This window comes from Lontra canadensis, unplaced genomic scaffold (genome assembly GCF_010015895.1).
Source record: "Lontra canadensis isolate GAN:19392208 unplaced genomic scaffold, GSC_riverotter_1.0 scaffold8, whole genome shotgun sequence".
Lineage (NCBI taxonomy): Eukaryota > Metazoa > Chordata > Mammalia > Carnivora > Mustelidae > Lontra > Lontra canadensis.
In genome coordinates, this window is record NW_022631002.1 from 11,363,659 (window position 1) to 11,388,576 (window position 24,918).

Sequence of the window (24,918 nt, forward strand, 5' to 3'; positions counted from 1 at the left end):
CTCGGGTGAGTCAGGGAGGACTTTGTCCATCCTGTGAAGGAGAAAGGTTTTCTCCTGACAACTCTGCCATTCAGGGATTATGGGAAAAGGGTATTGGGATGAAAGATGGATATTAGAAGGATCACTCTCCTCTGTGGCAGCGAGGTTGGAACAGCAGGGGCAGGGATACTGGTGGGGAAATCACAGCTTGGGGTTACTGGAGTAATTCAAGGAGAAACGACGAGGCCCCGACAATGCTGGTGTTAGGAGCCACAGGAAGGAGATCTGTGAGGCTAATCAGCTAGTTGCAGGTAGGGGATGAGGAGGAGGGAGTAATGAGAATGCTCCCAGGTCCCTGCTGGGTGACAAGACAGAATGTGGTGCCATGCATCAGCAAAGGGGCCCCGGGGAGAGGAGCTGCAGGCCGGGGACGACCGGCTCAGTTTCAGAGTTTAGGATTTCTGCACTATCTTGGGATAAGAACTGTGGGTGGGCATTTGCAGGGGCTGGCTTGGGGCTCAGGAGAGATGGGCTGCAGATAGAGATTTGTGGGTCATCTATTTTCAGGAAGTCCTTGAGGACATGAGTTAGGGTAAAAGCATCCAGACAGAATGTGGGTGGAATGATAAGAGAAAGGGGGTGTGGACGGAGCCCTGGAGGCCATGGAGGGCTCGAGAGCAAGTAGAGAAGCAGAGAAAGAGTGTGACCAGGAGGCCAGAGGGAAAAGACAGGAGCTTCAAGCTGGGGGAGGGGGCGGCGGACATAACCTAAAAGGTAGACTATATAAAAAGAGACAAAGAAGGTAGGAACTGAGAACCTTGTTCCCCGCCTCCTTCCCCACGGAGGGGACAAGGTTATTTCTGGCATCCTCAGCAAGCGTTGGTGAAGCCAGCCTCTCCCGGGCTAAGGACTAAGGGAAGGGGAAGTGAGAAATGGAGGCACTGTGTGTTCTTCCTCAAGAAGGGCCAGTCTCTGTTCTTGCTGATGTAACTTAGAAACAAAAAGCTGGGAAATATTTCACACATCAATAAAAAGCACACTCGCCACACAATTGACAGTGAACATTTACTGATTTGCTTCATGTTTTTATTTTCTGGAGAAATAAAACAGGACTAGTTTTATTTTTATTTTATTTTATTTTAAACCCCACTTTTACCAACACCTGCCCCCCCAGCCTCCCCAATACTGTCCCCTCCCTCTGTTAGGTAGCCACCACCCTCAACTGTACGGTTTATACTTTCCTACATAAGTTTGTATCCTTAAGCAATGCATACTATTATTTTGCATGTTTTTACATTTTTTTTAAAGATTTCTTTAAGTAAACTACACCCAACATGGGGCTCGAACTCATGATTACGAAATCAAAAGTCGCACACTCCACTGACTGAGCCAGCCAGGAGCCCCGCATGTTTTTAAATTTTAAATGATATGCTGAATAAATTTCTGCATCTTGCTTTTTTCCTTCCTCAGCACCATTTTGGAGATTTATTTCTGTTACCATACATAGCTCTCATGCATTCATTTTACCTGCTGTATAGTATTCCTTTGTGAGAATAGACCGCACATCACCCCTCCATTCTCCAGTTGGTGAACATTCAGCTGGCTTCTGAAATTTTGCTCAAACAAGGTTGCAGTGATCATTCTTGGACATGTCTCTTGTACATGGGTGGGGATATTTCTAGGTTATATACCTAGACGTGGAATTTGCTAGGTCATGGGCTATCTGTATTTTTAATTTTACCTGATATTGTGAAATTGCTTTCCAATGTGATAGTACCAGTCTACACCCACAGAAGCAGTTGATAAGAATTCCACATATTTGAAATCTTCCCTACCATTTTTTTTTAAGATTTTATTCATTCGACAGACAGAAATCACAAGTAGGCAGAAAGAGGGGGGAAACAGGCTCCCTGCTGAGAAGAGAGCCCAATGTGGCGCTCAATCCCAGGATCCTGGGATCAGGACCTGAGCTGAAGGCAGAGGCTTTAACCCACTGAAGCGCCCACCAAGGCACCCCACCAAGCCTGGAGCCCACCATGGGGCTTAAACTTATGACCCAGGGGCGCCTGGGTGGCCCAGTGGGTTAAAGCCTCTGCCTTCAGCTCAGATCATGATCCGGGGTCCTGGGATCGAGCCCTGCATCGGGCTCTCTGCTCAGCGGGGAGCCTGCTTCCCTTCCTCTCTCTTCCTCTCTCTCTGCCTGCCTCTCTGCCTAATTGTGATCTCTGTCTGTCAAATAAATAAATAAATAATCTTTTTAAAAATTAATTAAAAAAAAAAAACTCACGACGTAGACAGAGATCAAGACCTGACCTGAGATCAAGAGCCGGACCCTTAACCAGCTGAGCCACCCAGGCGCCCCTTCCCTACCATTTTTATTTTTTTTTTAAGATTTTATTTATTCGTTTGATATACAGAGATCACAAGTAGGCAGAGAGGCAGCCAGAGAGAGAGGAAGGAAAGCAGACTCCCCGCCGAGGAGAGAAGCCCAACGCGGGGCTCAATCCCAGGACCCTGAGATCATGACCTGAGCCGAAGGCAGAGGCTTTAACCCACTGAGCCACCCAGGCGCCCCTTCCCTACCATTTTTAAATGTTACAACTTAATTTGGCCAATTTGACAAGTGTGAAATGGTATCCCCTAGTTTACTTTCCTTTGCACTTTCACAGGGCCACCAGCCATATAGTGTAAGAGTGGATCCTTTAGTGTAGAGCTTGTGCACTGCACAACTCTAGGGGGCACTGTTCACATTGTAGTCTGAAAACACACTCTAGAGTTGGTGCAATGTGTAAAGTATACAGTGGCCCTAAGTAACAGTAAGGATTTTCTATTGTTCTCGTTCTGTTGGGCTGTTATACCTTACTAATTGGAAGAGTCCTAAAGAGAGTTCTTTATTCTGGATATGAATTCTTTTTTTTTTTTTTTTTTTTTTTAAAGATTTTATTTATTTATTTGACAGAGAGAGATCACAAGTAGACAGAGAAGCAGGCAGAGAGAGAGAGGGAAGCAGACTCCCTGCTGAGCAGAGAGCCTGATGCGGGACTCGATCCCAGGACCCTGAGATCATGACCTGAGCCGAAGGCAGCGGCTCAACCCACTGAGCCACCCAGGCGCCCCTATGAATTCTTTTTTAAATGTATATCTGTTGCGGGTGCCGGGGTGGCTCATTCGGTTAAGTGTCTGCCTTCAGCATGGGTCATGATCCTGGAGTCCTAGGATCAAGAGCAGGGAGTCTGGTTCTCCCTCTGATCACGCCCCCGCTGCCATGTTCTCTCTCTCTGTCAAATAAATAAAATCTTTTCCTAAAAGATTTAGGAAAGTATCTTTTCCTAAAAGATTTTATTTATTTGACACAGAGAGAGTCACAGCAAGAGAGGGAACACAAAGAGGGGGAGTGGGAGAGGGAGAAGCAGGCCTCCCGCCAAGCAGGGAGCCCGATGTGGGGCTCGATCCCAGGACCCCGGGATCATGACCTGAGCCGAAGGCAGATGCCTACCGACTGAGACACCCAGATGCCCCAGTAAATACTTTTAAAAAATGTGTATCTGTTGCCAATGTGTTCACCTAATCTGTGGCTCCTATTCTGTTATAGTACCTTTTTCCTTATGCAAAATTCTTTCATTTTTTTAATTAAGAAATTTAAATGTAATGAGCTTAAATATATCAGTTTTTTACTTTATTGTATTTTTTTTTTTTAAGATTTATTTGAAAGAGAGAGTAAGTGAAAGAGAGGGTATGAATGGCGGGGGAGGAGGGGCAGAGGGACAGAGAGAAGATGACTCCCCTCTGAGCAGTGAGCCTGACATGGGGCTCAATCCCAGACTCTGGGATCATGACCTGAGCCAAAAGCAGACACTTAATAGACTGAGCCACCCAGGCGCCCCTATTGTATTTTTGCCTCATGTCTAAGAACTCCTTGCCTATTCCAAAGTCACAGATATTCTAAATTTCTTTTCTAGATTTTTCTAGATTTTTTTTTAAGTTTTGCTTTTCCACACTTAAATCTTTAATTCATCTTGGTGAAATATGAGGATCTATTTTTAAAAAATATTTAAGTAAATATTTACCATACCTAACATGGAGCTTGAACCCATAAGCTTGATCAAGTCGTACACTCTCCCGACTGAGCCCGATGACCCAGGATCTATTTTTTCCATATATATAGCCAATGCCAGATTCCGAGATTAACCAGTCCATCCTTTCCCTTTTGCTTTTCATGCTGTCACTGTTACATTTTAAACATTCGTCTGTTTCTGGGCTTCTGTTGTGTTTCCTGGTTTATTTGTCTATCTCTGTGCCATATGGTACAGTCTTAATTAGTTAACTACTGCTAAGATAAGTCTCCCCAGCTTGTTTTTCTTAACACTTCTTGGTTATTCTTGGCCTTTTGCTCTTCTGGATGGATTTAGCATCAGTTGTCAGATTCCACAAAACAAAACAAAACTGGCTGGGATTTTTATTGGAATTGTGTTATAGATTAATCTACAGCAATACGCAGCTTTACAATACTGGGCGTTCTCATCCTCAGATATTGGGAATATTAGTGTATCTCCTTTCATTTAGGTCTTCTTTCGTGTCCTTCAATAATGTTTTGTCATTTTCTCCATGAAGGTCTTGAATATCGTATGAAATTTATTCCTATGCACTTATAGATGTTTGCTCTAACTGACGAGATCTTTTTGCCTATTATATTCCCTAATTGGTTACAGATGATATGTAGAAACAGCATCCATATGTGTAACTCCTCTGGTATACAGCAACCGTGCTGAACTTTTATTTGTTTGAAGTTTTACAGATTCTCTTGGATTTTTCTGTAGAGACAATTACTGTCTACATATAAGAACACTTGAGTCGTCCTGTCCCATTTTTATGCCTCTCATTTACTTTTCCTCTCTTACTGTATTAGCTGGCTTTATGCCGGGACACGGTGAGTAGAAGCCCTGGTAGACTTTTTTTTTTTTTTTAAGATTTTATTTATTTATTTGACAGAGATCACAAGTAGGCAGAGAGGCAGGGAGAGCGGGGTGTTGGGGGGCAGAGGCAGGCTCCCTGCTGAGCAGAGAGCCCGATGTGGGGCTCGAGCCCAGGACCCTGAGATCATGACCTGAGCCAAAGACACAGGCTTTAACCCACTGAGCCACCCAGGTGCCCCTACCACATCTTCTTTATCCATTCGTCTGTTAATGGACATCTGGGCTCGTTCCATAGTTTGGCTATTGTGGACATTGCTGCTATAAACATTCGGGTGCACATGCCCCTTCGGATCACTACATTTGTGTCTTTAGGGTAAATACCCAGTAGTGCGATTGCTGGGTCGTAGGGTAGCTTTATTTTCAACTTTTTGAGGCACCTCCATGCTGTTTTCCAGAGTGGCTGTGCCAGGTTGCATTCCCAGTGTATGCAAGAGGGTAAGAGGGTAACAGTGTAAGTGTAGGAGGTTTCCCCTTTCTCTGCATCCTTGCCAACACCTGTCATTTCCTGACTGGTTACTTTTAGCCATTCTGACTGGTGTGAGATGGGTATCTCAGTGTGGTTTTGATTTGTATTTCCCTGATGCTGAGTGATATCGAGCACTTTTTCATGTGTCTGTTCGCCATTTGGACATCTTATTTAGAGAAACGTCTGTTCATGTCCTCTGCCCATTTCCTGATTGGATTATTTGTTCTTTGGGTGTTGAGTTTGAGAAGTTCTTTATAGATTTTTGGATACTAGCCCTGTCATGTACAAATATCTTCTCCCAGGGGCGCCTGGGTGGCTCAGTGGGTTGAGACCTCTGCCTTTGGCTCAGGTCATGATCCCAGGGTCCTGGGATCAAGCCCCGCATCAGGCTCCCTGCTCAGAGGTGAGCCTGCTTCCCCCTCTCACTCTCTGCCTACCTGTGATCTCTGTCAAATAAATAGATAAAATCTTAAAAAAAAAAAAAAAAATCTTCTCCCATTCTGTTGGTGTCCTTTGGTTTTGTTGACTGTTTCCTTTGCTGTGCAAAAGCTTTTTAGCTTGATGAAGTCCCAATAGTTCATTTTTGTCTTCCTTCCCTTGCCTTTGGTGATATACTACCCATTCTTCTTTTTTTTTTTTTTTTTAAAGATTTTATTTATTTATGAGAGAGAGAGAGAGCGAGCACAGGCAGACAGAATGGCAGGCAGAGGGAGAAGCAGGCTCCCTGCAGAGCAAGGAGCCCGATGTGGGACTCGCTCCCAGGACGCTGGGATCATGACCTGAGCCGAAGGCAGCTGCTTAACCAACTGAGCCACCCAGGCGTCCCTATACTACCCATTCTTGAGCTCAATTCTACCTGGTCATGGTTGTTTTGTTTATTTAAGAGACAGTGAGTAAGTAAGTGAGAGAGCACAGGAGGAGGGAGGGTCAGAGGGAGAAGCCGACTTCCCACTGAGCAGGAAGCCCAAAGCAGCGCTAGGTTCCAGGACTCTGGGATCATGACCCAGCTTAACTGACTAATTATGACCAGGTGCCCCGGTCATAATTGTTCTAGTATACTGCAAAATTGTATTTATTAGTATTTTATTTAGGATTTTTCTGTGGTGATAAATGAGATCAATCTGTAATTTTTCTTTTATGAAGTTTTGGCATTGGGATTTCAGTGTCAAAATCAATTTGTGATCATTCGTTTTCTAATCTCTGAAAATTTAAGAATGGGTTAAGGTGTCCTTATATAGTTTGATAAAATTCATCTGTAAAACTTTGCTACTGTCTTTTAAGGACTGGAATTAGGGGAAACTAGATCCTTTTTTTTTTTTTTTTAACTTTTCAAACCTTCATTCAGATGCTACATCCTAAAGGCAAGATGGACAAATCCATTTTTATTGGTATTACAAATAAGGCTGCTTTCCTCAGTAGCTTGTTTTATAGATAACAGCTGCTCCCTCCTCTGACCCAAGAATACTTTCTAGTATCACTTTTTAATTATTTGTTTATGTGTAGGTTTACCCCATACTGTAAGCTTCTGGAGGACGAGCTAATGTTTTTATTCCTGTTTATGCCTCACTGTCCAGCAGTGTGAAGCACATTCATTGTAAATAGAAAAAACAAATACCATGACATGATTTCTCACGGCCAACTGTCTTTCCTCTTAAATCTCAATTCTGGTGTCTCTGCTGTCACTTGGTAGCGGTATAGCTATGAGAATTACACTACCTATATCTCATGAGTGCCTTTTGAAAACTAATTTTAATAATATTTATAAATCATCTGCTATCCAACGAGAGCTTGATAAAAACTATAAAAATTTATCTTTTAATTAAAAAATTTTTAAGTAATCTCTATGCCCAACATGGGGCTCAGACTCAACGACCCAGTGATCAAGAGTCACATGCTCTCCGAACTGAGCCAGCCAGACACCCCTAAAAATTACTTTTAAAAGAAAGAAAAACAGCTGGCTTTGGTGACCCTTGCTTTATTTTCTTCTTCCCCTACTATGTCTGTTCAGTTGCATTTGTGGGTTTGTGGTTGTGAAACAAACAGATCAAAATGCTTTTGGAAAGCTAGCCCTCCCCCATTTCTCTACAATCCTCTTCTGTTCATACTGTTAAGGAGGGTTTTACCTTTCCTTCCCACCAGTCCCTGTCTCAGGCAGGAAGGGTGAGGGCTCTTTGGTAATTCAAGTGAGGCTAGAGTCCCTCAGGGGACCTTTGACACTGCCCTCGGAAGAAATGCTCTTCCACTGGATTTGCTACACTGATGCGGCCACTCTGCTGTCACATGAGAGGAGTCTGCTTGAGAGTGAAGTCAACACAGAGGGAAACAAAACCAAGACAAAAGACTTTTGATGTTATCAATCGACCTCTGGTGCGAGCTATGTCTGAAGTCAGTGAACTAACTTGAGTTAATGGCCTCTTTAGAGCTTAAGCCAGCTCGAGTTGGGTGTACATCACCGCAAACAGATTCCCTTGCTCACTCAGAGGTCAGCTTGTACCTGCTTCTAGTTCGAGACTACCAGCAAAGAGACCGCAGATTCTGTTGGGGCAGGTTTGGGAAAGACCTACACGATGCTTAATGACAAGTGATTCCTCTGATCCCAGTTGGGGAGCTGACCTCAGTAGATGGCCTTGACAGGTTGCTTCTGTAATTTGGTGAAGACAAAGCTAAAGATCTTTCTTCCCCAGGACAGAGTTTAAGGGAGTCATTTAAACTACATGTTGATCATGGGGTGATACCTAGTGATTCTCTATGTAGGGCTCTAGCCTCCAACACAGGCTATCCTTGGAAGATTTGGGAAAGTAAGTTTTCCTCTTAGATGTATTTGTGTTCCAGCAAGCCTACATATTTATGTGTGAGAAATCATGAAACTCGTGGGCATGGGAAAATCTAATTGTGATTTCGAGGAAGAGGGCTTGGAGAGCAGCCCCATGAAGAGTGCAGGTACATGTAAGTAAGAGGCCGTGTGTGTACAGTTATCATCCCAACACTGTACGTAATGGTGAAAGGCTGCAAATAACCCAAAGGCCATTAATAGGGGTCTGGGTACTAGGTATGTAATAACATATTCACACAGCACAATACCATTTAGCTGTGAAAATGAAAAAAAAAAGTTTCCCTATGAACTGATATGTAAAGGTCAGCAGGATATACTGTTAAATGAAAAAAAAACATACATAAATACATGTTTTCTTTTGTAGGAAAAAAAAATAGAAGAAAATAAGGACATATATTCACATTTAATTATATTTCCAAAAATAAATACTGGAAAGAAATAAGATACTAGTTAAAGTAGTTTCCCAGGGGCGCCTGGGTGGCTCAGTGGGTTAAAGCCTCTGCCTTCGGCTCAGGTCGTGATCCCAGGGTCCTGGGATCGAGCCCTGCATCGGGCTCTCTGCTCAGAGGGGAGCCTGCTTCCTCCTCTCTCTCTGCCTACTTGTGATCTCTCTCTCTCTGTCAAATAAATAAAATCTAAAAAAAAAAAAAAAAAAGTAGTTTCCCATAAGGCAGAAGGTTAGGGATCAGGAAACAATAGTGGGAAGACTTCTCAAGGTCTACCTTTTTATAATATTTGTATCTGAACCATCTGGATATGTAAACCATCAAAAAAAAAGCCTCTCGGGGCACCTGGGTGCCTCAGTGGGTTAAAGCCTCTGCCTCTGGCTCAGGTCATGATCCCAGGGTCCTGGGATCGAGCCCCACATCAGGCTCTCTGCTCAGCGGGGAGCCTGCTTCCTCCTCTCTCTCTGCCTGCCTCTCTGCCTACTTGTGATCTCTGTCAAATAAATAAAATCTTAAAAAAAAAAAAAAATAGCCTCTCTTACGACACCGATCACTGCTTTCTGTCCCAGGCTGTGCAGCCAGGGGCTCCACAAACCCTACTGCTGGCCTAGCAGACGCCAAGCCACTGCTCTGACCCTTCTGGAAGAAAGCAAATAAAGGACATGGTCACACTGCAATGCCTTTATAAGAGGAAGTTTTATTGTTAATTATTTACCTTAATAGTTTCAGAAAGAGGAACAGATTAGCTCAGTCCAACATGATTGGCAGTTGGCAAAATCTAGTGAAGCAAGTGTCTGATTGCTAAGGATTTAATTTGGGTGCTTTTAATACTTAGCCATCTTCAACACTTCAAACATAATCCAGAAGAAATGTATCATCTCCCTCCCTTTCACTTTAATACCCCACCTACCTCACTTTAATATGGAAATATCTTCATTAAATAATGATCCTCAGAGAACAGGTTCCCTGGAGGGTACAGCCATGAGGACAGTGCACAAAAAGGAAAACTCAAAATAAAACTCTGTATGATAATTTACTAATCTAAGGAAACAAAACCTTCCAATATATTAAGAAATAAATCCAGTTACAAATGCACTACTTAGGTCTATGTGAAGAGGTCTGGTAACTGAAAACGGCTGGCTATTTACAAGATACACAAGCAGGAACGGTGCACCTAGCCCAGCGCTGGCCCTCAGAAGCCAAAAGTGTTCTCTCCGCTGTAGGCCACATACAAGAATCCATCTTCATCTTTTTCCTTCTCGTAAAGCTGTCCCATAGTTAGGCTTGAAAGAAAAGAAAAAACAACATTGAGAATTGGGTTTGGTCACTGAGTCTGGGTGTTTGAAGAAAGATGATCTGAGGATAAGGGGCAGACCGCTGGAACCAGTTACTCTGCCTGGGTGAAAGATTATGAAAGTGAAAGTAATTCCAATCTCAGCACTGCTGTGTGCCAACAATCCGTGTTACGGAAAGGAAATGGAGCCAAGAAAGATTAAAATAAATTAGGCTCCTGGCAATCAGTAAATAAGACTAGAATCAAATCTCCACCCTCCTGCCCTGAGGCAAGGCCATCCGCGGCACACTCACGCCAAGTTCTTCCTTCAGAGGCCAGTGCTGGCTCCCCGAGTGGGCTTGCCTGGTTAGCACCTGAATGCTTTCTGGATGCCAAGGGCAGGAGATAAAACCTAAGCAAAATTAAAAGCCTAAGAGGCCCATCCCTGCATGGGAGAAGGACCAAGATAAAGAAACTACACGGGCCTAGAAGCTTCTCCTTCAGGCGTATGTGAAGGTTTATAATCTCAACCTAACATGATCAATATTAGTGGGCTCAGTCTTGTGGAAGCTCCCCCACCCAAACCCTCGTGACCCAGCGATCAGCATCAGTGCCATTAAAAGGGAAGCTATTTTCCTCACATGTAATGCAAAAAGCCCTGATTGTATCTGGGATCCAAAGAAACCCTGCCCAACGCTCCTAAGAACCCTCCAGAAATAGATACTGCTGAAACGAAACATGCGTGGGCGGGAAAGCTGGTTTTCCTAAGCGGTAAAACAGACTGCATGCAGTACAGGAGACCCAATCTAGTTCTCTGCCACGGATCTGAGCTGTACAGGCTCCAGAGTTAAGACTAGTACCACGGGGAACCCCAGGAGAGCTGTGGCCACATGACCGCACCATGAGAACAGCAGGCGGCACAGATGTGTGCTGAGCGTCAGTGTGCCCCCGCACGTGGGGTCACCGAGAACCAGTGAGACAGCAGTCTGACAGCCAGCCAAAGACGGCACAGGTCACTAGCTGCACAGGCCACAACAGCAGCTTATAAGCAGGACTCAGTAAAAGAAGGGCCACAGGGTGACAGAGGAGGGTAGGGCCGCCAAGCTGGTACAACTAGGACTGCCCCACTCTGCTGGCGTGCTCCCGGCGGGCCGCATGGACCTCCATGTAAACGGGGACACAGGCTGCACGGAGCAAGGGGGAGTTTTCCTTTTCCTGTTCTTCCTGCCCAACTGCCAGCTTGGCCCGGCTGGCTGCGTGGGCAGATGAGAATTCTTAAGTAACAACATGAGGGCGGATGAGTCTGAATACAAATGACCTGTCATCAGCATCTGGTAACTAACACGGTGCTCCCGAGCTCTAACCTGGGATGTGTAGAATGAGGACGCCCTGGCCCCGCAGTCTACGCGCACTGTTTCTGCTAGGAGGGAAATGCCCTGCAGTATGGCTGTCCCGTAGCGTAGCCGCTGGCTCCAGGCGGCGCGCTCAGACTCGTCCGAACTGGAATGTGTTGTTACATTGTGTAACAACATCATGTGAAACATACACAAGATTTCAAGCCGGCTGGGAAAAAAGGATGTAAAAATCTCAATTTTTATTACATGTTGAAATGACATTTTGGATATACTGGATACATAAAATATAATTCACTTCACCTGTTTGCTTTTTAATGCACTAGAACATGTGGCTCACATGCCATTTCTCAACAGCACTGCCCTGGAGCACGCGAGGACTTGAGGGACGGTGATAGAGGGAGGAAGCCCCAGCATGAGGCCCCCGAGAGCAGTGGGTCCCAGCCTCAGCTCTACAACAGAATCACAGGGGAGCTTTGAGACATCTCCAGGCTCAAGCCCAGGTATCAGTAGGTTTTTAAACTGCCCAAGATGATTCCCCGTGAAGCGAGGTGGAAAATCCAGTCTCTCTACCAGAGGGAGCTGTGCTTGTCTTTTTAATGTATTTGCTTTTCTTATGTTAAGCAAGCAACATGGGGCTTAAATTCAGGATCCTGAGATCAAGATTTGCAGGCTCTACCTGACTGAGCCAGCCAGGCGTCCCATCTGTCTTTTCTGTTTGTCTGCCACGCTCATCTTTAAGAGCCATGTGATTAGGAAGTGCCGTGAGGAGCCAGCGACCAGCCAAAGGCTTGACGCGTAGCTGCCTCTCTCAAGACCTCCACCCGGCTGGCTGGGAATGCCCCAGGACTCCCGCTTTTCTCGGAGATGCCTCAGGGTGAGGGGACAGGGAAAACAGGCACAGCTACTGCACAGCTCTTGAAGCCCACCTCATCCACATGTCCAGGATGACCTTGGTGAGCACCTGTGCCACCATCTCCCCAAGGCCATTCATTACCAGAGGGATTTAGAGGCAAAGTAAAAGACTGTGTGCAATTCAAAGGCAGCCACTGCTTGATACCAATGTCACATCTAGTTCCACCCGACAGACTAAGTATGCCGTTCCTAGCAAGTCAGAAGCCCCAGTGCATATACTCCAAATCCCACTGCTGAATTAGAAATACTTGAGGAGGGGTGGCTGGGTGGCTCAGTTGGCTGAGCGTCCGAGTCTTGGTTTGGGCTCAGGCCGTGATCTCATGGTCATGGGATCGAGCCCCATGCCAGGCTCTGTACTCTGTACTGGGGAGTCTGGTTCAGATTCTCTCTCCCTCTCTCTCAAATAAATAAATAAAATCTTAGGAAAAAAAAAAAAGGGAAAGAAATACCTGAGGAGCTATGTAAATACTGGCGGCCCACCCCAGACTCGGCCTGTGGTAAACAAGGGCCCGCCGCTGCCTATGGCAGGCCTGAAGACTGTGCCAGCAGAGGCTGGTCACCATGTGGCTCTCGCTCCCGCCTGTCTCTAAACTGCACTGTCTTTTAAGTAAAACTTGGGCTTATACATTTGTTTAACCTGTGCCCCAGCTGCTGCAGAGGGGGGATCATAACACTCTGAATTATAACAGACTTATGTGCCAAGCACTGTTCTGAGTTTATTCTTTTTATCCTCACGGCAGTCTTCGGAGGCAACATCACCCTCACAGGGATCACAAGCCACAATTTACAGAGAACAACAGAAGTGAAACAATAAGAAAAATGACACACAGGGAAGTTACATGATTCACGCCAGGACACGTGCTTCGCACTAAGCCGTGCCGCCTCCAAGTGAACACGCAGATCTGTCCTCCTGCCCTCACGTCTGCATCCTGTACCCTCTGCACTGATCTCCCGAGAACGCAGCTGCTCACACACACGCACACACACGCACACCCGAAATCACTCGCGCATCTGCTCCCAGCGCCTCTCTGGATTCGGGAGGTCAGAGCGGAGCCCGAGACTCTACATTTGTAACAGATGTCCGAGGAAGGCAGCCGCTGCCAGCCTCCGCGTCACCAACTCCCTCCTTCAGATCCTGTAACGGGACAACCGGCTGGTTGTGCTACGACTCTTAAGAGTCCTCTTGCTGTTCTCCTTTTCTGTCGCGCAGCCTCGTCGGAAACCTGACTCGGCTGGCAGCAGCCCTGGGTGTTACACACAGAGGACAGCCCTTGGGCAGGCACTTGGAAAGTGGCGACACTCACGGCGGGGAGCCGCCGCACACTCCATTCAGCAGCCCGGGACCGAATGCCCGATTCTGAGAGTCACCGAGTGCCACAGGAGAACACCGAGACATCTTACGGTCTGATTTCAAAATAGCTCTTATGGGATCGGGCCACACACATACAAAGCCGAATAATTTGGTCTGGGGCCAAAAAGAGCTGGCCGCAAACACAGCTGACATTTTGAGGCCCGTTAAAGAGTTAAATGGAAGTGCAGGGGGACAAAACGCGACCCCAGTCAGCGAACAGTCTCCAAGAGGAGGCTGGCCTGTCAGCTTAGGACAAGTTCCACAAGCCTCTGAGGAGCTTCCTCCGTCTCAGAGGCCACAGAGCCTGAGCCCCACAGCGCTGGGCAGGCCACGGCCGGGATGCCGGAGGATGCTCGTACCGGCGGCCCTGACGCGCCCGTCGGGCTAAGCAGCACAGGCCTGCGGGACGGCCCGACAACTTGCGGGCCACGCTGCACCTCCACAGCTTCCCGCCCAAGTTACTGGCCAAGGAAGACACGAGGAGATGACCTCAGACCCTAAAGCTCACCACTGTGACATCAGCGAGGACAGGCACTCACCCCGGAAGGGTGCAGCTGAGCACCAGGAGGCCCGCCACCTTCCACACTCGTGAGTCTGACGAGGAAAGAGATGGGAAAAGCCAATGGCAGATTCAAGCCACGGAACCCATCTCAGGTGTGGTGGGGCCCTGAAGAACCGAGTCTAATGAACCTAAACTGACTGCGAAAACGGTCACTCACCCTCCATTCGGAGTCACCCAGATTCAGACAAACCAGCCAGTAACAACGGCACCTTTCAGAAGGGTCCCCATCCAGGAACGGCCGTACTGCTGAGGGCGAACTCTGGCTTTAAGCTACTCGAGAGCACGTGCGCGGGGGCAGCCGACATAGAAGTGTGTGGGTGCCTAAGCCCTGCAGAACCTCCGCAGCCCCTGACCACGGTTAGGTCATGAAAGCTGTGGGCTCCAGCCTGACTCAGGAATTGGCTGGCCTGACGGGCACACACCTGGACACCCATCTGCTTTGGCGCCCGTGTGCTTCCACTGGACCTGGACTTCTCTCTCTCCAGCAGGGGAGGATGGGGAGGATAGCAGGGTTGAGTGGGGAGGACAATGGCCACTGCTGTGGACCCTGGAAAGGCAACCACCTCGAAGTGAGAGGTAATGTAGCCAGAAAGGCTCCCAACAGTCTGAAAAATAAAAATTAACTACTGGCTCTTCCTTTTGTCAGATTTTTCTTGGTTATAAATAAACCCTATTCTGTTACTGTCGGAATAAACCTTTGAAGAGATATTTACCTAGAAATGATCAAAAGTGCTTAATCTAAGCACATTTCTAAATAAAGGATGGACTGTAAGATGTCACAACTTTTACTTAATAGCTCGTTAAAATCGAAGAAGCAACTAAGCACCACAATATTAAACCAGTTTCCAAATGTAACTAACATTCCCAAATTATCACATCTTAGAGATATTTTACTTAATAACATACTACTGTTTCTATTTTAAATGGGGATTAACAAGACTCGTCTGTGTTCTAAACAAAGACCAAAACGTAGATACCATTGCCAGGTCTGGGTTCTCCCCTAATGCCATGACTGGGAAGCTTGTACACTGATACTCTTGCTCGAGCTCGGTCTGCACCAAGACACAATTCTTTTGTTTTGGGGCTGATTCTGGATACAGGAACCTAGGCAGAGAATTCAGCTTTCCAATGCTAAATGGGAAAAGGGAGCTAAGTGAGATTCCCTCCCCCAGCCCTGCTTTAAAAAAAATAGAACACAGAAAGAATTCAGGAAGTAAAACTCTCAGGGACTTGCCTTGGTCTCTATTTCTAGAATCAGTATTTAATACTCACTACTCTAAACGATCACCACATTTTTACATGATAATCACTTGTGTTCCAGAACACACTCCCAAAGTTTCACTGCAAGGCAAGAATAACTGAAGTTACCTCTGCTTCGCCTCCCACCTCGCACATGACGCTGCCGCAGCTCTGTCTGTTACGGGATGGGAGAGGGCTCCTGCAGGCCTGGATTCACCCTTTCCCAACTCCCGTATCCCCAGACTCTCCTAAGGCTGCAAGCCCTGGTGGAAGGTTAACGGAGGCCCCGCACCTCCCTAAGGAGGCTGGAAGGAGTTGAGGAAGAGGCTGCTGCTGAAGTGCCTTGGGGAGCAGAAGGCAGGGTTGAGTCACACACCAGCTTTCACGGGAGACCCTGTGTGATTGTGTGTGTGCTGCCGTCAGGTGATCAGCATTTGCATAAAGCCCAATGATGTCACACACCACTTTTGTTTAGAAACCATTTTTCTTAATAAAACCAAACTGCTGCATTAAGTGTGGGACAGAAAGCCATTAACTGAGGCCAAAGGCCTGGGCAGAGCAAGCCTGGTTAGTCATTCTCTGAAAACCTGACTTGGGTCACTGGTGTCATCTGCTTTAGAGTTGATTCTTACCAGCATGGAAAGGCAAAGGGGACTGGGAGAGAAAAGGAAGCAGCCTCTGCTGCCCTGAGAATCACTTTCATTTCCAATTCTATTTATAGCTCAGGGATAATGGAGGGAGGGGGCAGTCACTAATCTGCAGCCATTTTAATTGCTAGATTAACGTGGAGCCATCAGAGTAACAATGTCTCCAAAAGCCTTTCCTTTAAGAAGTATCATGGGATCAGAATTGACAAAATAAATTCAATGCCACAGGTCATAGTCACCTACTTCCTCTAATAAGAAGCCACCTCCAGGAAGGAGGAAAGACAGGGTCGCCAAGACTCTGCAGAAGCTGCAGGCGGAAGGAGTGAGGACTTACTTCCCCACCACCTTGAGAGAAGCTGAGTGTGACCACAGATGCCCACGGCTTCCGACCCTGATGAAAAGTGCACCCAGCACCACGAAGCCTACAGGCCCAGGAAGGAAAGCTGGAAGAGCTCCAACAGGCGGCAAGACTGCCTCTGCCAACACCGCAGCTTCCCGAACTATAGCTGTAGTAGGCCAACGGCACCTAGCAGGCGGGGCAAGGCCTACCTCCTCGGGCAGAGCATTTTATTTCTCCCCTGACCTGCTTCTCTGCCAAACACAGGAAATGGAGGTAGTTGAGACTGGGAAAGCAAAAATCAGACCAAAAAATAACCAGAGCTCTCTACTTTTCATAGGAAAAGGACTGGAATTTGGCTTACACCTTTTCTGGAGCTTTCAAGGGTTTTCAAAGGAAACATATTTTGGCCACATGGGCCTCATTCCCTAGGCTTCTGAAAGCCTTAGGTTTTAGAAGTACTACTTTGGAGGGGTAACAAATGAGGCTTAGTTTGGGTCTCCAAGATGAGAAGCAGCCAGGAGCTCACACTCAGGGGAGAGGGCCTAGCCTCTGGCTCAGGGGCTAGTACTCAACCAGTAATAGCAAAGGACTCACCAGGAATCCAGAAGGAGCCAGTCCATTTTATTTTTCCTACAGGGGACTAGAGCTGGGTTGTCAACTACACAGAAGGAGAGAAGTGTAATGCCCCTGCCTAGATTCAGGCCCCAAGTTATCCCAAAGAAAGCTTCCAGGCAGCACAACAGCTAGAGCAAGGCGGGGAGCAATGACTCTGACAGTCGGAGCAGGTGGTATGAGGGAGGTGTAAGACTATAAAGAGACCTTGGGGAATTTTTGCTGGACAGTAGCCATTCCAGCATACCTGAGGATCAGGCAGCTATGGGCTCGCACAAGGGCACAGAACTAGGTCTGGAGAGCCAGCAGCAGGGTGATTAACTGGAGCCGAGCCTCAGCAGGGCCCACAGGCTCCCATTGGAGAATGGCAGGACTTATTTCATGGGTCATTTGAAGAAAACCTCATTTTAGGCTTCAGTTCTACTGATGGCTTAAGCCTAAGTAAATCCTCAACTGTTTTAAAGGACTCGTGAGGGTCTGAGGCTAGATTTCAGGTTTTTCTTTTTTTTTTAAGTCCAAACTTGTTCTATTTTCTTTTTTTTTTTTTTTAAGATTTTATTTATTTATTTGACAGACAGAGATCACAGGTAGGCAGAGAGGCAGGCAGAGAGAGAGGGGAAGCAGGCTCCCCACTGAGCAGAGAGCCCGATGTGGGGCTCGATCCCAGGACCCTGAGATCATGACCTGAGCCGAAGGCAGAGGCTTAACCCACTGAGCCACCCAGGCGCCCCATTGTTCTATTTTCTTGATCCGAAGTACATTCCCATGCACTACAGCCCTTTCTTATTTTCCTCGAACTCCTCATGTCAGGGAGCACAAAATCCAGACTTCCAGTCAGGACCTCTAAGAGTTTTCTGACCTCCAAAATTTAGAGTTCTGTAAACAGCCAAGCAGATGGCCAATGCCAGTAAACACCTCTCACCTGGACTGTGGGACTGTCTTATCCACAAACAGGAAGATTGCCTTTTCAGAAGGAAGCTGGATCCTTTTCCTGATGATCCACATGAACTGAGCCACAGTGATGTCAGATGGAACCAGATACTTCCGTTTGTCAATGTCAACAATCTGAGAGCCTGAGACTTTTTCCACAATCACCTAGGAAAGCAAACGGAGATCAGGACTGGATTTCTAAAGTGAGGGTCTGGCCCTGTGTTCTTCTGGCCTTGCCTTGTCAGGGAGCTGATGAATAGTATGTGGGCAAGGAGGTGGGTGGGAAACTGCACAACACTGGAAAATGGGCCCCTGATTTACTAAACCACAAACTCTTAACTCTGGAGGTTAAGAACTGGCATAAATGTACGATACAGAAACAGAAAGTGCTTTTCTGTGGTCAATTATGTTTATCATCCTGGATCTCAGCAAGCATAAGAGAAACACAGCCCTTACTACAAAGCTTTTCAACACTTAGTCTGGGCAGAACTGAGACTATCTGGTAACGGTTTCATCTACAGCCAGTTACTCCAGGACCCCAGAATGGATCTGTCTTCACACCAGAGGAGAAGATCCCAAGGAACACAGGAAACGGGAAAGGATGGCCTAATAGGAATGAGTGGCAATCCCAGACAGCCAAGAACCAAGCTCCTCACTTGGCCTGTTGATTCTCCCTGAACTAGGTTTCAAATGTGTCCCTCCTGATCCCTCCTCAAAGGAATTGTTCAAACAATGAACTACAATGACAGGCATGGATGTCCTTTAAAAATCAGTTAAGGATTACAGAAACTTACCCCCTACCACAGAAGAAAGATAGGATATTTATTACTGATTAAGGAGAAACGAGAGAAAGGGTTCTCAGAGGCTTCTCAGATTTTTTGGTGAGGAAAGGAAGCCAGAAGTCAAGCAAAGATAGAGGCTCAAAGTTAAAGATGAGTGTCCTGAGACTAAAGTACCACTTCTAAGACCAAAGTGACAGTCTACCTCCACCGTTGTTCCCAAAAGTGGCAGTGACCTGTTGCCCTGTCCTAGAACATCGTTCCTTACATAACTGGCGAGGGAGCCCAGAGGCTGCAGACAGCTCGCTGGCCTAGATCAGGAGATTCAGCACTGAGACACCCTGAACAGCACCAGCTCAAGCCCCTCACGCCACGGACCCGGAAGGCCCCTAACCCAGTCTGGCCTGTCTGCTACTATAACTGGGACTGGAACCTCAACTTGTCAACTGTTGAATAGCCCGGGGCCTTATCACGAGTCCTAAACGACGGGGTGACAGCGAGGTGAGGGGGCGGGGAGTGCACTCACCGGAACCCGGTCGGGATATTTCGCTCGGATCTTCGCAGATTCCACACATCTGTGTTCTGTGGGAGACATAGACCGGCTGGTGGTCGCTCCTGCCCGACCTCAGGTTCCCAGGTCCCCAACCCTCCTCCCCCAGCGACCTGCGCACGCCCCGGGGCCCTTGTTCCGGAGTCTCAGCGGCCTCGGCCCTCGGCCCCTGCCTCCCGGCAGAAGGGCGAAGGTCGGGACAAGATCGTGGGCAGCCGCCGGGGGCGCCGAGGCCTCAGCGACCCGAGGCCGGAGCGCGGCATCCGCCCCTCCCGGTCCAGCCCAAGGCGGCCGGAGTGGGGGAGGGGGCCCACCCACCCTCCTGACCCCCCCACCACCCGGTCTCTCAGGGAGCCCTTACCCAGCGAGTGGTCCTCCTTGAACATCCACTTCATGGCGGCGGCTGGGAAGGGATGAAGCCGGCTCTCCGAGCCGCGGAGCTCAGCGAACCAACCACAACAACAACGACGGCAGCGGCGGTGGCGGCGGCGACTACACGACAGGCGGGACTTCCGGCTGCCGGAGCCTAGCAACCGGCCGGGGGCGGGGCTTCCGGCGCCTTTCGCGGGGCGCGCGCCGGGGGGCGAGGCTACACGTAAAGAGGCGGGTCAGGAGATGGCTCCAAGAGGGGCTACCGCGGAGAAGTGGGGATGATGACGACGTTCACTACAGGGCTGTCTTTGAGGGTTTTGGTGTCTGAGAAGGGGATGTTGTCGGGAGCTGGTAACAGGAGTCGGGGCTCGGTGGACGTTGGTAACAGGAAGAGGAGTTTGGGGGTATAGCTGATAGGATAGCGCTTTCATAGTGGGCTTTCTTGAGGGAAGTCTCGGTGCGGCGGGAATTCTGGAGGTATGAATGACAGAAGAGGGGTCTCTGGTGGTTGGTGATGGCAGGAGGAATCTATCTGGGGCATTGACAGTTTGGGGAGTATTGTTTAGGGTGGTAATAGGTTGGGGGCGCAATACAGAGAGTAAGTAGTTTGAGGGGACTGTGGAGAGAGGTACTGATGACAACCGGGGCTTCAGTATTGGAGACAGCCGTAATAGGTTGCCTTGGACCTAGAAACTGAATTTAAACAAATTCTATTTCCTTCCTTTTTTCATGAATAAGTGTTTGACTAAACAAGAAAAGGTATCACAAATATGCACTTGAGGAGCGTAACATAGCACTGATCACAGAGAGACCCCATAACCTTAACTGCAGAGGAGTTAGAGGTGATCGTCAGGCTGGGAGAATTCCCCTGAGAGTTGGTCATAAGACAGGTTTCTTTGGCAGTCAGCATGGATTTCAGCAATGACAGCCTAGGCGGTGTGTGCGTGTGTGTCACCTGCCTGAGCATATGCCTTGAGGTTCTCCAGTGATGTCACTCCTTTCTTCCTAGCAGAGTCATCAGGACAGTCTGCTCAGGGTCAACATCTGTTTACGAGCTGGTGAATACGTACCAAGAATATTCATTTAATTGGGCACGTGATTCTTGCCATGTTCCTGTGATTCTGATGCATCTGAAAGGCTTGCATATTTGAACACTGTCATTCATCATTTCCTACAGTTGTAATTCCTGATGGATGCTGTGGAATCTAGCTTCATTCTAGAAGTATTTTGGTTATTTTAAGATCGTCTGAGCAACCAAAGTAGGTTTTTGTTTGCTTGCTTGTCTCCAATGAAGTGAAAAATCCTTTGAATTTCATAGCTGGAAATTATTACTGCTACACAGAGGAGCACTATTCTAGGTATTGGGGGAAAGCAATGAACAGAACAGACAACACCTCTGCTGTCATGGAGTTTGCATTCTAGTGGAACAAGATGAAAAATAAATATGTAATGGTAGGTGCTCTTTAGAAAATAAAGCAGGATTGGTGAAGAGTGATGGTGGGATAGAATGCTAATTAGGTAAAGTGGTTGACATAGGGATAGGAAGGAACCCTTTGTGGCTGGAGCTGAATAAACAAGAGGGAGTGTGTTAGAAGATGAGATCAAAGAGATGTATAATAAAACTAGTGAGCTTTGAATTCCTTATGAGGAACTTTGGTTCTTCTTTAGAATGAGGAGAAGTCAGTGGAGGAATTTAAGTAAAGCTGTGACGTGGTATGGCTTTCCTTTTGAAGTGAGCAGGATAGCTTCTTTAAAGACAGACTATAAGGAGTTGAGAATGGAAGCCAGGGGAACAGTTAAGAAACTGTTGTGATAATCTGGGTGGAAGATGATGTAGGCCTAGACCAAGATAGTGTCTGTAGGGTTGGTGGGAAATAGTTGTATTGTAGATACATTTTGAAGGTAGAGCAACAGAATTGATGATAGATTGGATATGAAGTGTGAGGTACAAGTCAAAGTCAGGGTTTTTAGGAGGATGGAATTGCCATTTACTGAAATAGGGTGGAGGCAGCTTGAGGGGTGACAATCAAGGCTTGGTTTGGGCTATATTGAGTCTAAGATGCCCAAGAGACACATCCAAATGAAGACATGGTGTAAGTGAATAGGTCTATGAGTCTCAAATTCAAGAGAGAAGTATTTAAAGCTATTGAGCTGGATGAGATCAGCTAGAGAGTGAGTGAAAAAATTGAAAATACCTATTTTGCAAATAGAAGTAAACATTGGGGAGGGGCGCCTGGGTGGCTCAGTGGGTTAAAGCCTCTGCCTTCGGCTCAGGTCATGATCCCAGGGTCCTGGGATCGAGCCCCACATTGGGTTAGCCTGCTTCCTCCTCTCTCTCTCTGCCTGCCTCTCTGCCTACTTGTGATCTCAGTCTATCAAATAAATAAATAAAATCTTTAAAAAAAAAGGAATTAAACACTGGGGAATCAAGGTAGATGTTCACAATCGGACAGTCAGTGAATCAGTGGAGGAGTTTGAAATTGGACTGAAGACCACTGCTTCCTTTTACAGAACTGGTAATTGTATCCTAATCCAAGGCATGTGTATACCACCTTGCTGCTGGAAGACCTTAGTATAATTCTCAGGGGAAAGATCCTGTCAGTTACCCACTTATAAGCATGTAACCAGATGGTCTCAATATGGGGCAATATCTTTCTATCGTCTATCCTTACCTACTTTCTTGATGTCTTTTTCCAGTTCACCATTCTAACTGGCTTCCCTGATCTGCCCTGATGATATGCATCCTCTTCTTTACCTATGGGGTCATTATATGTAGCTTATTGAAGGCTCTAAAGATACCAAATGCCTCCCTTGAGGGGGTGGCTAGTTGAAAAGGTGAGTCAGAAGAAAAAAAATAGGGTAATGAAAGTATGCAATTACATATTAACAGACTCATAAAACATGCAGAATAAATTTCAAATGCTGGATAGGTCTGTAAACATGGATGCTGAGGGGTGGTTAGGACAGTGGGGGGCTGACACCAAACCAAATGAGGTTTATCAAGAAAGACTTCACAGAAAATGTGAATCTTATGCTTCAGAGAGAAGGGTACAATTTCCAAAGGATAAACTTCCCTTAATAGACAGAAACAAAGGGTAGGTTTGGGAGAGGGAATGGTAAGTAATCTAGATTAATGCTGGAAAGCCTTGATGCATACTTTCAGACATTCTAATCTGAAGATAACCCTGAAAGGGAGCTTCTAGAGAGGAGTAGAACATGATCAAAATGTGTAGTTTTAAGAGAACAACTCTCTTTGCCCTTAAAAGAAAATTGTATGAAGAGGTGCCTGGGTGGCTCAGTCCATTAATTGCCTGATTCCGTTTCAGCTCAAGTCATGGTCTCAGCATCCTGGGATCAGGTTCCATGCTCAGCAGGGAGTCTGCTTGTCTCCCTCTCTTTCTCTCTCTGCCTCTCCCCATGCTCACAGGCTCTCTTTCTTTCTCCCTAAAATAAATAGATCTTTTTAAAAAGTAAGTTGTATGAAACATGAGAAAATTATGGAAATGGAAACTGAGAAGTCAGTTCTCATTTATGAATATATGAAAATGACACAATATACACAGATCTTTAGCATTTTTAAAAATTAATATTCCATCTTAAAGAATCAAACCCACAAAGACTAGCTTCTTCAAACCACGGAAGCAAAGAGTAAATCTTAGTATCCATTATTATTAAATACTCTTGCAAAGCTCATGGCATCTCAGGGGAGGCACTTCACACACCTAAATTCTTAGCAATCACCACCCTGTGTCTCAGCAGTGACTAAGCTGACACTAGCCACAGTATTTGTTTCCTTGTGCCGAAAGAAGGAACTCTGAAGGCAAATACCTCCTTCTTCAGTGTAGAGCTACCCTCAGGAGGTGACACTAGAACCATCTATTCCAGAATCTTATTTTAATGGTTATTTATTTATTTTTATTACAGTGTAGTTAACATAGCATTAATTAGTTTCAGGTGTACAATATAGTGATTCAACAATTCCATATATTAGTGCTCATCAAGAAAAATCCGTTCTTGGGGCACCTGGGTGGCTCAGTGGGTTAAAGCCTCTGCCTTCAGCTCAGGTCATGATCCCAGGGTCCTCGGATGGACACCCACATTGGGCTCTCTGCTCAGCAGGGAGCCTGATTCCTCCTCTGATTGCCTCTCTGCCTACTTGTAATCTCTGTCTGTCAAATAAATAAATAAAATCTTTAAAAAAAAAAAAAGTCCACTCTTAATCCCCTTCACCTATTTCACCCATCTCCCCAATCACCCACCCTCTGGTAACCATCTGTTTGTTCTATATATGTTCTATATAGTAATATATAGTCTTTTTCTGGTTTGTCTCTTTTTTCCCTTTGTTCATTTGTTTCCTTAAGTTCCACATATGAGTGAAATCATAAGGTTTTAACAGTTTTTCTTTTTTTTTTTTTTTAAGATTTATTTATTTATTTATTTGACAGACAGAGATCACAAGTAGACAGAGAGGCAGGCAGAGAGAGGAGGAAGCAGGCTCCCCACTGAGCAGAGAGCCGGATGCCGGGCTCAATCCCAGGACCCTGGGATCATGATGTGGGCCGAAGGCAGAGGCTTTAACCCACTGAGCCACACAGGCGCCCCTTAACAGTTTTTCAATAAATGAAAGTCATTCACTTAAATCACAGATGCAGTATAATGTCAGAATAATAATATAGATTTATAGATTTAAGCCTAACAATTACTGTATTTAGGAGCTGTGTTCCCACCCCAGAAAAGCTTTAAAGCAAGAATGAGTAGTACTGGACCCAAAATGACAAAATCTTCTGGCTGATACTATTTGTCATCTTGAACTGTGGTGAGGACCCTGGATAATTTTTCTAAATGATCAGGTCTTGACCCTTCAAGCATCTGTGTTGTTAGGATCTCAGGTGTATTCTTCATCTAAAAGCCATTTCTAGGTTGCCTTCAAAATAGAGGCATTACCTCCTGGACTGCGCTCAGACCACAAACCTCACACTATCGTTTGGCACTGCAACGTGATCCTTCAGGACCTTCTGATAAAGAACTTGGCTGTTGACAATGATAAAGAAAAAAAAAATCCTTCTGCCATGTTCAAAATACTGGTTGGAGGTGGAAGTGGAAGTTTTCAATTAGGTGATAAGCCACTGTCATCTTTGAGGGGGGCCACAGCTTCTAAAACCGGCCGCCAAGTTTGTACCCAGTATAAAGTGATGAAATTCAGCAGAGAGAGCCATGTAGTAATTATCCTCGAAGAGCTGGGGATTTGTGCCCTGTTTCTGTGTCTGTCCTGCTATGGCGGGTAGTGGAAGCGACAGGA

The 24,918-nt window shown here is 46.4% G+C and overlaps 1 protein-coding gene across 1 annotated transcript; it reads right to left on the reverse strand.

Annotated features, from left to right (window-relative positions):
• Positions 1-9,374: 9,374 nt before the first annotated feature.
• On the reverse strand, positions 9,375-19,762 carry GABARAPL2 (GABA type A receptor associated protein like 2). Its single transcript, XM_032853937.1, has 4 exons — positions 19,609-19,762; positions 19,224-19,279; positions 17,911-18,083; positions 9,375-9,980 (listed from the first exon to the last, which is right to left on the reverse strand). The coding sequence occupies exons 1-4, from the start codon at positions 19,640-19,642 to the stop codon at positions 9,890-9,892; spliced, it is 354 nt and encodes a 117-aa protein (XP_032709828.1). The 5' UTR covers positions 19,643-19,762; the 3' UTR covers positions 9,375-9,889.
• Positions 19,763-24,918: the final 5,156 nt, after the last annotated feature.

What these genes read in the sequence shown, in the direction of transcription:
- GABARAPL2 (XM_032853937.1), bottom strand. Translation starts at nt 19,642, where the DNA reads ATGAAGTGGATGTTCAAGGAGGACCACTCGCTGG. An exon ending in CAAGGAGGACCACTCGCTGG is followed by an intron (nt 19,280 to 19,608) that starts GTAAGGGCTCCC and finishes TGTCTCCCACAG; the next exon opens with AACACAGATGTGTGGAATCT. An exon ending in AAGACAGTCCCACAGTCCAG is followed by an intron (nt 9,981 to 17,910) that starts GTGAGAGGTGTT and finishes TTTTCTTTCAAG; the next exon opens with CCTAACTATGGGACAGCTTT.